Raw genomic sequence first — 14,727 nt, forward strand, 5'->3', positions numbered from 1 at the left:
CAAAACCGAGATGAAGAAGTCTAGCATCTTTTTTTAAGGGTTTATACAGTGGGTAAAGTCAGATGCTGTTAGTTGTCAGTCACAGGAAAATATATTAACCTGACTGATCAATTACCCAAAACATCAAGGCCATCGCAGGATCTCCGTAAAAGGCTAATTCTACCCATTGGCACCTCTCGAGCAGCATTACAGGATTCAAAGACATCTACTTGTGAATATTTTATGAACGAAAAACTCCTTTCAACTCACCTCCAAAGAGTGCTCTCAGTCACGCTGCCAATATGAAAGTCGTACAGCTTGGTTAAAATCAGGATCACCTGTAAAGAGAGGGAATTCAACCATCAATCACAACAATCATTGTATAAGTCAATCAAAGTCAGTAATGAATTCTCCACAGCGGCAGAATCTTTACTGACATCAGAGAGTATCACTTTTGTTTAACTGCCCCTTAAGATCCTGGTCTAATACCAGGATCAAAAGTGAAGCAGTTCAAGTATCTCAGTGAGGACAAGATGGAACACAAGATCAACAGATGGGTTGGTGACAGATCAGATGCGGACGCTTGACTTGAGCGTTGTTGCGAAGAGGGAGCTGAGCCTAAATCTCAAAATACTGGCTGAACTACTTTTCAACTTTCATCCTTTCAAACTGGCACCTATGGACATGAGCTTTAAGTGATGAGCAAAAGAATGCGATCACGGATATAAGCTGACAAAATGAGTTTTCCTTACATGGTATCTGAGCTCTCCCTTGAAGCCATACTTTGAAAATTTGGGAAATAGACTTACACTTTTTTTGTTAAGAGTAGCAACCGGTTAATTTAGCTTAGCACCTAGTTTTTCCCAAAACTTCAAACTATTCATGTTAGGACAGGGTCAAGAACTAAGACATCTGGAGGGAGCTCAGAGTAATACTGCTGCTTTGTGTTGAAAGATTCCAGTTAAGTGTAATAACCTGATTCACTATCAGTTATTTGTTTCTCTTAATGTGTTATCTTCCATTGCTATCTATCTCATGGATTTTAACGCTATCTGGTTGATGATTTCTGAATTATGAGTTATTGAGTTTATTGAAAGTTTTTACCCCATAGATTTAATATTTCTAAACCAGGGTATATTGTGTCAAGAAATGATTTACTACATTTTACCAGTTCGTGGTATTTGTCCTTTGTTATCAAACGAGCTAAGACTTTCCAGTGTGTTAAGTCACAGTAATTCCTTTACTTATGTTAAGGGTTCATGACCCTCAGCGTTTTTATTTCCGGTTTATCTGGGAGAATCTCGTCGCGCGAGCATGGGAGCCATGGATCGTGGGAACAACCTGCGAAGAGCATTTTTTTCACGTGCTGTCTCCTGTCCCACTTAGAAGTTGTTTATAACTGAGTTGTAACTTTTATGGACGTTAATTGTTTCCCTTTGACTTCTCGCCTCCAGCCGAGAGAGAGTTTTGGAGCCAGCTTGCTGCTCGCAGGTGGTTGGTTTCCCGGTGAGGCGAACATCCAGGTAGCCGCGGACTAGCTTAACCTAAACACATGCGCACTGGAAGACGACGTCGGGCACGGCCCTGCGCACGGACGAGAGCGGAGATTGCAGCCGGGGAGGAGCCTTCGTCGGTGATGGTCGGTTCCTGTGGCTGGGAATAATCCTGCTGTCGTTGGTGGTGTGTTCTGGGGCTCTACCAAGGCGCCTGTGCTGCTGGCTGGCTGAGACGGGGTCAGGCGGCCGCATGAGAGTTTTTCCGCCACCCACAACGGAGGTGAGTGGTACGCTGACACGTGGTTCGTCAATGCAGCTCCAAACCGTTAAGGCGGCGCCCACTAATATCTATTGCACACGCTCTGCATAAATCGAGAAACGACACCAACAACAAAAGTGGCACCTCAAATTAGATAGAAACTAATTTACACAGTTACGCTGGTCCGTTTTTGTGCTTCCACTTGTTTCTGTTTCATGTCTGGGCTCCTTCCAGTTCTCGACATATCCCCGTGGAATGGTCTTTTTCTTTTGTATTTATTAACTGAACGTACACAACGTAAACCTGATACACTGTGAGTGTCTGCGTTTATCCCTGTCTGAGGCCCGCGGCGGCGGGGTTATGATTGCTCGCGGCGGCTATCATTCCATATTTCCACATTATAGCTTCCGGTTCATGAAACACAACACGTTATTCCTAATGGCTTCAGTCAACCACCAGAGCAGTGTGAATCAAATGTTTACCCCTAGACCCAAAGCATTTAATTTTGAGATGTATCTTGCCACCCATTTTGAGAGCCGTACTGTTTGGAGTATTCAAAGGTGCCATGTATGTGTACTTCAACATATACGCCGAGCAGATTTCGGCTGCGGACGAGCGCGACGAGTCGTTACTAGCATCTGGGGGATCAGCCAAAGCTCCTGGCGCGGGGGACTTAATTACTTTCTGGCTGGGATTGCACTGGCAAAGCTGGAGGACGTGACTGCAGAGAAAAGGATTCCTGGCCCAAGGCGCAAGGCGTGGATAAGCCGATAAACATGATCAAAGTTTTGAATTAGTTATGAAACAATTGTAATCACTGCTGCCTCCTGTAAAGACCTTAATACATACACCAAAGCGACTTCCAGCAGTGGGACAGATTGACTATTTCGATATGGTTATGTCTAAATGCTGCCACCTAGTGGGATTCCCCTTTGAATTAAATCGAAAGCGAGGCCGAGTAGAAACACTACCGTACTTTTGTCCCGCACCAAGCTTTGGTCTCTGGCTCTTTTTGGAGAGATAATCAGCAGGCGGGGCACTTTGATAAGCACTGTGCAAGTCCTCAGAGCGAATCACAAGACATGAAGGCCAAGTCTGCCATGACGGGATCAGTGGTCAGCTGTGATACTCCACTCCGGAGTGGAGGATCACAACTCTGTTGCACAGAGACAGCTGGGGGTGTGAAGTTTCAAGAGAGATGAGAGGTAATAAACTTAACTAGGGGGGGGGGAATTAGTTTTTTACACTCAACCATCTGGTAAAATCCACGAGTGATATTCACGTCGGAGAGGTGTGAAAAAATTAGTCAAGCAAAAGGAAGAAAAAACACACGTAATTATTTTTTATCTGTTACACACTTGACCTGACCTCAGTGGGGAAACATCCTTTTACATAACAGATGCTATTTTCATACATCAGTCCATGTGTTGTATGCTGTACTGTTTTTCTGACTGTTTTCTGACTAAATGACTGCTGCTCTTCCTCGTTAGAATCCACGTCTCTCGTTAGCATTCCCCTCCACGCAACATGCTAATGCTTGTTTAAAGCAACCTGACAAGCTTGACTTGAGTCACTTGGCTGGGAGGGGATGTGGGAGGCGTGGCTTTGACTCTTCTGACAGGCATCAGCAATCATCAGTAGAAACTGAGTCTCTGCTCATATTGGAAAAGAACCAGTGTACTCATGTCCTCGTGAAGCTCTGAGGCCTGCAGACTTGCAAGACCTTTCCACCTCTGGCTGAGCCTCGCTACCCCTACAAGTCCCTTTGAGCAAGCCAGCCGTGCACCAGGGACCTTTGGATGGTTTCTTGTGGGAAGAAGATGTGCCACATGCCCAAGGGATCCTCCTACTAAGACTGTGAACATATGGTTCAGGCCAAGAAAGATTGCAGTGCCAGGGAGAGGGCAATGTTGAATAAGATGAAAATGGATTCTTGCCATGTGGCTGCACACCACACATTAAAGCTAGATCCGTGTGTGATCGTGTGCATATGTCCATTTGGGTGCATATTTGTTGCATACAGTACGTGCGTGCCAGTGAAATGAGGGTGTCTCAGAGAGAGAGTGTGTGCTCCCATGGGCTTTGTGCTGTCAGAGATGTGTGGTCTCGTCCGCTTGGGGGGGTGAAACACACAGATGCGAGTTGTTTATCCCCACATGACAGTCTATATCTGAACTTGGCATTGAACAACCAGGACACCAGCTGGAAAACAGAGAAAATGCTATTGTCCCTTCAAACGCTTCTTAAGGAAATCTTAAACTGCGTCTCAGAAATATCTTTTCAGCCAACCTTAAAAGCCTCCTTTAAAGAATGTTTAATGCATTATGCCACATACCTGAATGAAAAAAGGCTTGGGGATTTGCAAACACTCTTACTGTTTATTTACATGCTTGCTCACAAATGTTCCTGGTCTTTGTTCAGCAGACAGCGGGTGTAATGGAAGGACAAACTTGCGGTGTCTGTATTTCAAGTACGCTCTCCCCTTCTGAATCCCCCAGCTGACTTGCAATTATTGAATCAAAATGTCAGTCACATTGCAGTTGCATTAGCCTTGTTGCCTCGGCAATTAACCAACTGTGGTGAAAACATATTATTAGCGTAACTAAATGTCCCCCTGTCCTTAAAAGACCCAGTCAAAGTGCCAGACACACTTTTGAATATTGGTTCAGCTCATATTGCGTTGATGGCAGTGCTATTTACTTTTTTGAGGAAAATGTTCAAGTCCTCTTTTTAAAGAGTGATAGTTTAACTGTGATTATGACTTGAAGAGTTTTCACTTTCAGTGTCAGGTTGTGGTGCAAGGCAGCTAAGCAAGGCCATTAAATTAAACTTCTACAAACAGATTTACAGAAATATTCATTGCATTGAGACTTTAAGGGGTGGCAGCAATATATGCTGATTTAATCACATATATCAATATTTGCTTGGAAAAGGCCCCAAATGGAAATATTTGAACTACAAAACATCTATTGTATCCAAAAGAAAAGGACCAATCAGAGACAAGAAAGATATCAAGACGCTTTGGGATGGAGGCTTGAACATAGCTAATTATTGAGTCTCATGCACAGGGTTGGTATTTGATGATCTGGTAATGATACACAACAATCAACTCAACTCAATCAAATCTTTCTTGGCTCTGAACAGTTGTTTTTGTTCAGGCCTGGTGGATTCTTGCAAATGCCATTAGGAGTACTAGGACCAGAGGAACCTGATTTTTTTCACAGACTATCTGTCTCATGTTCTACAGTCAGGATATAAGGAAAGATTCAGCAAATATGACAAAACACATTTTTATAATAACTACCTACTGCAGCTTTAAATCTTGCTGAGTAGAGTGAAAACCAAAAGCTAACGCAGCATTGACAGCCATAATTTGGTGTGGTTTTACCAATGCAGTGTACAGAATGGAGAACAATGGAGCAAAAAATTGACAAGGATGTTAGATAAGATTGATTTGATTAAGTAAAGTTCCCCCTGTGCAGCATTTATACTTTTATTATTCCTGATTCATATTTCATTTTACTCTATTCAAAGGCTAGTGGTATCAAAGTAACTGATCAAAGCAAAAGAAAAGATTCAGAAATTCAAATCCACATCCCCTCCACATGGATCTTCTCAAATACAACTTCTCAGACACTTTGTATTTCACCTCAAACTATTTCAAAGAAGCCTGCTTTGTGTGCTCCGTTCTGAACAAAAGAGCTCTCTGTGCCTTTGATTGCAAAATGTCATGGTACTCCAGTATTGACAGTCTCACACACAACTGAAAACAAGCTTTTAGTAGTCTGCAAACAAATGTCAGGATAGTCGACACCAAAATGGCAGCTGGAACTGATCATTATCTAGAAGTGATTAAGCCTCTCAGTAGCATGTCAACAGCTGAGCAATTACTCTGTCAATTGGCGAGAACGGTTTATGAGACACATTGTCAACTGGTGGCTACAATGCTACCAGATGACATCAAGGCAAGGCAGAAAAACATTGAATCCTTTCACACAATTTGGCATGACCATGTCAGAAAATGAAGCTATTGACTAATAGAAAGTGGATAAATACACATTGAGATGTTTTGGAATGACTATATGCATCATAAATGGGGGCAAATACAAGGTTAAATTAAAGAGGGGGAGTGTATATCTGACATACAGGACTAAACTGTCATCTGCTGCCTTTGTTTTCCTGATAGCAACAAAGAGGGCTGGGCTCTCTGGATCACGTCTTATCTGTCAGTTCAATATTTTGGTCAAAGGGTTGCTGCAAAGCAAATGAAATACTCATTATTAGAACATAATTGAAGATAACCATTAGTTTTATTCTCTGCTCTCTTTAATAATTTTTATACAATGGCTCAAATAAGGCAAAAATATGGCTGTTGCAATGTAAAACTTCTCCGCTAGATGTCACAAAATCCTACACATTGGTCCTTTAATTATTCCAGCCACAGTAGACATTGATAAAGCTCCAAATGGTAGCACAGAATGTCCAACAGACAATGTTAGCAGCTAGCTGGTTAACATACCATGAAGCAAGCTATAGAGCCAGATATTTTATCGGGGACAATGGAACCAACTATGTGCCAGTAACATGTTTACTAACTCTGCAGCTAGTGGTTGTATAGCTAACAATAGCTTGTTAGCTAACATTAGTTTATTGATGTTATATTTAATTGGTGGTTGCTGGAGAACTGTTTGTCCCTTATACTGTATAATAGCAAAAAATGTGTGACAAAATAATTTTCACACCATCAAATCAGGCTAAGCAGGAACAGTAGCCTACAATACTAGGAATGTACAATATTATCTGTATCTTATCTGAACCAATAGTGGGTAGTGCTTAAGGCGGAAATAGGCAGAACTAACTGGAAGTTGTTAATTTAAGCATAAAATTGATATGGGTTGATCAGAGGTTGCTATATATACAGTATATTAGAAAAACTATTAGAACAGCCTCATAAGATGAACAAGATGAACTACATTTTTAATAACTTCAACCCATGAACCCATATCAATTTCAGGCTTAAATAATTAAAAAAAGAAAGACAGACATTGTTGCTGTGGACGTTTCTTCCTATTTTACTATCCACCTGTGTTAATTACAAAACTCATGTCCTTCGGCATTGAAAATGGAGTCTGCAGTCACAATCAGACTTGTTCCAGAGTACAAAGGCGGAGAGCCTTGAGCTTTTTGTGCATAGTATCCCACAAATACTATGTCAAGCTTCCATGTCAGCCTTAAATAATGTGAGGATCTTGATAGGAAGCAAAGGATTGAGAGCTAGAGCTGGGTGCATCACATCTGTCTCTGACTGTCGGATGCTGCTGAAAAGCCTCTATGCTGTATGTTTCTAGCGTACTGTGCAGTTAAAGGTAATATGTGATGCAAAAGCCCTGTATGTGCATGAGCTGTACATGGACAGATAATTCTAAACACATACTACAAAAATATAATAATCCTTTTTAGCCTTGAAAAGATACGATTATTGCTCAGGGCAGCTTAAGCTCGCCACTCTGAGTGTTGCAATTAACTTATTGGTATAATGCACAAATTAAATACATGTAACACTTCTGAGATGAAGGCCAGCTGTGGATGAAAGGAAGTGAATTAAGATGTAAAATGTTTGCGTGTGTAAATGCGTTCCAACAGGGAATCTGTTAGCTGTTGGCATGTTACAGTCCCATTAAGGCCATACTGCAGTTACTGTGCCCCTTCTGGACATCACTCACTCCACTTCCTTACAGCTCCCTCCGTCACTCTGCCTCTTCACACTCCTCCTCACGCTTTCTGTCTCCATCTCTCTGTATCTGAATCACTCCCTCCCTGCTTTTATTTCCCTCCTTCCTCATATGCCTCCCCGGAGTGAAGTCCTCTCTCATTTATTGCATCCGTCATGTGTCTAGCTTTCCCCTGCTCCCTTTTTTCTCGCCGGCCACATCTCACCCCTCCATTACCTCACCAACTCTGAGTATTCCTCCCAACTAATGCCACTTTATGTCTCTTAATCTGAGCATGTTTTTTTCCTCTTCCCCTTGTAGTGGTTTCCCTTGCTTTTTCATAGTCTCGTTGCCGACCTCCTTTCTTTATTCTCTCAGTTGTTTCACAAATTCCGTTTCTAATGTGACCCAAACCTTCACATTTTCCCTCTTCCTCATGCCCCTCCATGCCTCCCCTCTTCTTTTACTTTTGACTTTCATTCTCTCTCCTCCACCATCTAAGTCTGTTTTGGCCTATTAAAGTAAATAGGCATAAACTTTGAGTTGTACACTGACAGGATCCCTGATTAAAGTGGCTGTTGCACTACGATGAGGAATGAAATTGCTGTGCTACTTACAGGGATCCTATCTTCTGTGGCTCTGTCTAATGATGAAGGTGATGGTATAAGAGGTGCAGTATTAAAGATTTTTTAAACATCAACTGTATTAGAAATTTAAAGTCAGGATGTCACAGCCTCTTAGGAGCAAATGTATTTGTATAGCATCTTTCAACTACAAAGCAATTCAAAGTGCTTTACATAAGACATAAAGACAAGATTTAAAGTGCAATACTGAATTGTGGGTCAGCCTTTAAATCCAAGAAGTGTTCAGTCACCCCAAAATGATTACCATGCACCCTTTAATGACATTCTTAGATTGTACAGTGTGGCTCAAATATTAGTAATACTAATGAGTTTGCTGTTTTGATGCACTCATTGTTTATTGTATGTGGAGCAACCTGGTAGCCGAATGGTTACAGTGCAGGGTCGCAACCGTCACCACTTCCATTGCAATTTAATTTTAGTTACAAATCTTAAGACTTTTTTCACTGAACTTAAATCATTTTTCTTAAAGTAATTTATTGTCATATTTGCTCTGGCTCCTCCTACTGCTACTAATGGCATTTGTAAGAATCCACCAGGTCTGAACGAAAGCAACCAATCAGAGCGTCAAATACAGATGCTTTGGGAATGAGACTCAACAATTAACTATCTTCAAGCCTCAACTCCAAACGTCTTAATATGTTTCTCAGCTCTGATTGGTTGTTTTTGTCTGGGCCCGGTGGATTCTTGCAAATGGCATTAGAAGCATTAGTAGGAGCCAGAGGAACCTGATCTTTTTACAGATTGTCTGACTACTGTCAACACAAAGAAGAGTTACCTACTGCAGCTTTAATCACGTGTGGCCATAACAAATCATTAAATTAAGTTCTGTTTTTAACACTTTATTTTTAAAAGTAATGTGTTAAATGTGACAGCAGTTTTTTTGTCCATTTTTAGACCATTGTTTTGGTTTTCTGGCCCACAGACTTCACTGTTAGCCTTCTAGCCAAATTCACCCTAACAACTGATTTTACTTATTTAAAGATCGACTCCAGACATGTTTTAAGACATCTACTAAAAAATGTGAATTACCTCAACAGTGTGTAATTCTTAGTCAGTTCACAATATGTGCAGTAGAGCCTTCAGGTTGGTTATCTGTTTCTGTGTTGTATCGTATGATGGGGTAAAGTCAGGGAGCCTACTGTCTTTGTTTTATTTTGATAGCACCCTTGCTTTCACTGTAATAAGCTCTTGTGTAAATTGCTCATACGTACGCACCTTGAACTCAGATTTAGAGAAACTTTCCCCTTCAGCGGTGAAAACAACCTTCTAGTGTCAAACTCTGCACACACATCATTCTGTGAAGCTCAAACATCCAAGTGAGCTAACAATAAGCAAAACACATTTTTGATTGGAGGGGGACTTAAAGGAGATTAGAGATTTAATCATCATGTTAGTTTTCCACTCGAGGCTCTTAAATAGCACAACTTTTTCTTTCAAGTAACTTAAGTTGAACTTTTCAAGTGTCAGATATTACTGGAGCAAAAGCTCTTCATTGGATTGCTTTATCACTGACTGGTGCAACATAGGTTTCTGGTTGAGCAGGTGACATGGCATTCAGAAAGGAGCCGGAGGATCAATAGGGTGCTACAAGGTGAGAGAAAGGTCAATTGATAAACCAATCAAGTGGCCTGCATGGCAGCAGTGAGATTGTGGGACTATCTGCTTTATCGCCTGAGCTGGACTTTTAGAGCGTGGGAGGAATAACCTTTCCAGCAAGATAAACCTGTCATATTACGCTGTGCATTCCCTCCCAAAAAAAAGTTTTGGGTTCTTCCATTTCACACAAGCACACTATATCCTACCTTAGCTTCAAAGACCTGAGATAGAAACGTTACCATAACAACCACTGTCTGTAAAGCAGCTGCAAATGCTCGCAGAGCTGCAGCCATTCTGGATCCACAGTTTCTAAAGAGTCTAAAGAGCTATATCTTCTTCAGACAGTGATTATAATTTGTCAGAAAAGCAAGGATATTCTGGCATGGGTGATATGGAAAAGCTGAAACGTAACTAACGTCAAAAGGAAATTGCAAAGCAATTTCTTTAACTCGCACTGCTTTTTGCTGCACTGCCATGAACTGGCTGCCTATATGCAAAGCAGGAGGCTGAGCTACTAGCTTACTGGCATTTTGAGTGATAGCAGTAGGCTGATGGATGATTGATCTGAAAAACAAAAAAAAAATAAGCAGTGACAGTCCTCAGATTTGAATCTGTGTTTTAAGTAATCCCTGCCATTTGTTTTACCCTCTTTGGATTACGGTCAGAATGTTTCCTGCATGCAGCCAGCTTCACAGTGCAAGGTAAGACATCCGCCTCATTCTAACAGCTAATTAGGCTTTACTACCTGTAAAAATGTGTGCAGATTCAAAAGGAAATCTATATTGCCTTAACAAACAAATGGAAAAATGCTGCTCCTTCAAGTCCCCAAGTAACTTCAACATTATTATTAATAGCCTCCGTTTGCATGGGCTATTTTAGGCATGTTAAGAGAATGCAGGTCACCAGCCACTAAAATCTCCTATTTGCCCTTTCTTCCCCCTTTCCCATGGTACATCTGGCCAGCTCTTGAGGAAGTCAAGCGAAGCAAACACTATCTGGCTGGCCGTGGAGCCTGCACCGGGGGTAAGAGCTTATCACAGTGCAAGCAAGGGTGCAATAAAAACAAAGACTGTGTAGGCTCCCTGGCTTTAGCCCATCATACGATATAACACAGAGGCAGATAAGAAAAAGCGAAGCGGTGGATTTTTTTTATTGACACACAGACACAGACTAGCCAGACATCACAGTGAAACCAACAAAAAAGACATCCCACAATCTCATGAGCTGATTATTAAAGAAAGGATGTGAAACTATTATAATATATCTTTGACAGTAAAACAAAAGAGTGGCAAAGCAGTCCAGTTTCCTTTGTTCTGCTGCATCAGATTTTTCACATCTTATCCTTAAATACATGGAGGGTTAATTCAGTGGGAGCCCACAGTGACAATCTGGGAGATGTTCAAAGAATTTCTATTTCCTTGAGGGAACTATTTTTATAAAAACGTAGCCCTGCCTGTTCACTAATTAGAAAATGGGGCTGTAGCTGCTGTGCATATGGGAAGAAATGCATACCTCATATTGAAGAATGGACTGCAGCACAGAAAGAGCTTGGAATGTCAAAAGTAAAATGCTGTTCAGTATGGCCTCTACTAATAACAGTATTGTTTATTTCATAATCCAACATGTTCTTCCAAGGGAAAAGTGTATTAATTCAAGAAGCTACAGTCTAAATAGAAATAGTCACAACAAATCACAAAGGCCTTCCTTATCTGAGAGGAAAGTTAAAAAGAAATTGAGTATATACTGTTTGTGTGTGTTGAGGCTAGTGGATAGCCTGTGGACCTGTGTGCATACATTAAACTGTGCATGACAACTTTTTGTCTTTTTATAACCTCATTCTTTTTTTATCATGATTTGAGATAATTCAGTACATGCATGCCATTCTGTGCAGATTTATAGTCACATCTGCCTCAAGTTAGAGCTGCAGTAGGTAACGTTACCTACTGCAGCTTTAAATCTAAACCCAGGTGCAATCAAATGTGGGTCAAAACCACTAAAACCAAACCTAGCAAGAAATGGCAGCAAAATAATTCTTAAAGGTTTTATAAGCAAATACATTAACTTGTATGAATTGCACTTAATTGGGCTACAATTCTGACTTTTTGTTTGACTTTTTGTTTGAGTGCAGAAAGCCACAGGGAATATGGGGAGAATGAGGTTGCACGACATGCAACTAAGACCAGGAATCAAACTGTGCACAATGCCAGTATATGGTATGTGCCAAAACAGGGTACCAGCCTGGAAGGGATCTTAAAACTCCATGTCCCCAGGTTTGTAACGCAATATTTTTGTTAAAGTTTTATACTCTCAAAGCCTGAGTTTTCCAGACTTTTGAAAGTACTGTATACAATGTGTACACAGTGGTGGGGTGGCCCTTTAAAAGATAATACAGGACAATACTCAATCAGATCTCTAAATATCTTTTAGTGCTTTTTAGAGTGCATGAGAACCTTTGTGCCAAAGTGATTAAATGCTCAATTGCTCATAGAAACAAAAATGTGTAAAATGAAATGTGTTTTTATTAAATGTATGATTATCTTTGAAATTCTGCAGGGTGCTGAAAGCATTGGGTGATTTATTTATTTATTTATTTTTCATGTGGAGAAGACAATAAGGAGGAAGGTGCAATTTCAAAGTTCTGGTACCTTACAGAAGCATTATGCACTTCTTGCCAGAGGGAACAAGATGGACTGATGGTCTGCAGCTCACAAGACAGTGACAGACATCTGACTGCAATGTATGAGTGGGAAATATTCTGCATTACCCAGTTTTTGGCAGGAAATTGGTCAGTTTTCTATTGCAAATTAGTGTGAAAAATAAATTCGCAAGTGGAAGGAGACATGAGAGACTGGCTGGTGTCAGAGCAGGGGATCCAGGGTGGGAGGTGTCAGCAGCCACAGCTATTGTGGTTATTGTGAAATTTCTTTAAGACAGAAAGACTCACTGTATACTATTACTACAAGGAAGACTGCTAGCTTGATTCTCAAAAAGCGTGAATTACCCTGACAGCTGAAGGTCTAAACACATCCTCGAGCACAAGCTACTATTAATCTAATCAGAGTCATCTTCCACTACAGAGAGCTCGAATATGCTTTTTTTTCCCCCGTGTTACCGCAGGCACATCATTTCTGATTAGAGGGACATATTGCTCTTTATTCAGCGAAGGAGCAGCAGGAATTAGTTGGAGTCTGTCATTTACATCTTCACATTATTTCTTTTTTTTTTCTCTCTCTGAGCTCTGGTAATTTTCCCCGCTCTGGTGTCAGCAGCAGCAGAGGAGAAGAGAGGAGAGGCGAAGCAGAGAGCTTTAACTACAGGCGTACTTGTGTGTCATTGCAAATCTTCTCAGAGGTGACACGATGTGGAGGCAACGGGACAGCTGATTAACACCAGTCTCTGTCGTAAACTCTAAATACATTTTCCCCTACAGCTCTGATGCCATCTCCTGTCTCAGGATGGTACACTATGGTGGGGTGCTAACTGATGCAGGTGTTCCTAGCTGGACACCGCAGACACATTAAAAGCATCAGAATTGAGCTAGGCATAACTAAAATTGCAGTATGTTGTCCTCTCAGGGACATTATGTTATCCATCAGGCACTTGATCCATCGGCTCGCCTCGACACAAGCCAGCTCGCTGATGGCTCAGGGGTTGCTTACACCGACATCTGCTGTGACAATGCTGGGTTAGCAGACAGTGTGGGGCTGATGCCACCCGGGCGCACCATCCATTACTGTTATGCCTTCTACCTGATGGATGGGCTGTGTTTGGGGAATCATTTCAGGCCAAAGAGGTTTTTTTACAGTGAAGAAACTTTGTAATAACAGATAACAAAGAAAACTGATGGTTTGTCTTTACTCTGTCACTTACTCTCTTTATTTTCAGTATTTCTCATGAATCGCACTTTCTCTCCCATAAGGAAAAAAAAGACTAAGAGTCTACAGCCATGCTAACATCTCTTGTTCGGGCGCTGCTGCTTGGGGCACAGCGGGTGCTTTGAGGCTAAATACTAACATCAAGCCATGCTCAACATTAAACAATGCCGCACAATGCTATGTTCAGCACTAGGCAAGTTTGTTTTTATATCACATTTTATTACACCTAAACTCAATGTGCTTTACATTGCAAGACAAAATATGAGGATTGAGGCATAAACATGAAAAACTGTCATCATTTGGGCTTTTAGTTTAGTTGTTTCCTGTTTTATTTTGTAATACTTGCCTCTCCTCTGGTGTCAGTGACTTCACTTCCTGTATTTGTCTGTTTTCCTGCCAGTTTTGTCGAGTTATCCTCCCACCCATCAGTGTGTGTTCCTTTGCCCTAGTTGCCAGTTCGTCTTTGTCAGTGTGTGAAGCGTCCCAGCTCTTTCTTAGTGTTTATTCTCCTGGTGGTTTTTGGATTGGTATCTCGTTTTCCTGTACCCTGCCTGTCTCGTCTTTTTTGTTGGATTTGTTTGCCTTTGTTGGACTGTTTCTCTGGTTCTGACAATCACTTGCCTCACCATCCCATAAGCCTTGTATTTTGTTATTATTAAATCATATGGACTGCATCAGCTCTACTTCCTATCTGTCTTGCATTTCGGTCCAACACTCCTTGTTCCCCTGCTTGTGACAAACAGGCTTACAGTAACACAATTAGAGAAGTGTCATAAAGTAAGACTCGATAACTGGAGCTAAAAAAAACTCACTTTAAATGGTATGCACATATATAATACTTTCCATGTCTCCCCACCACTCAAAGTGCTTTACACTACATGTCACAAATTAATTTAATTATTAGTAAGTAATTTGGGGTTCAGAGTTTGACTCAAGGGCACTTGGAAATGCAGCAGGAGGAGCTGGGGTTTGAACTGCCAACCTTCTGATTAGTGGACAACTCACCAAACATTATGTCAATAACTTTTAGTCTTTTTGAATCGGTTTATTGATTTTACACCAGTATTGAACAAAATGAACAGGGGGCTGTCACAATGCAGAATTAAGACATCCAGGATAACTGAAAAAGCTAGGCTTGATCTAGTTTAGTCACAGTATCCTGGCTTT

The 14,727-nt window shown here is 41.1% G+C and overlaps 1 protein-coding gene across 1 annotated transcript in view; it reads right to left on the reverse strand.

Annotated features, from left to right (window-relative positions):
- The window catches only part of sorcs3 (sortilin related VPS10 domain containing receptor 3), a 219,956-nt gene that overhangs the window by 134,513 nt on the left and 70,716 nt on the right, over positions 1 to 14,727 (reverse strand). Inside the window, exon 4 of the mRNA XM_035659531.1 lies at positions 250 to 317. Within this exon, the coding sequence (XP_035515424.1) occupies positions 250 to 317 (68 nt within the window). The remainder of the gene's footprint in view (positions 1 to 249; positions 318 to 14,727) is intronic.

This window comes from Morone saxatilis, unplaced genomic scaffold (assembly GCF_004916995.1).
Source record: "Morone saxatilis isolate NCDOM2014 unplaced genomic scaffold, NCSU_SB_2.0 Contig17, whole genome shotgun sequence".
NCBI classification, from domain to species: Eukaryota; Metazoa; Chordata; class Actinopteri; family Moronidae; genus Morone; species Morone saxatilis.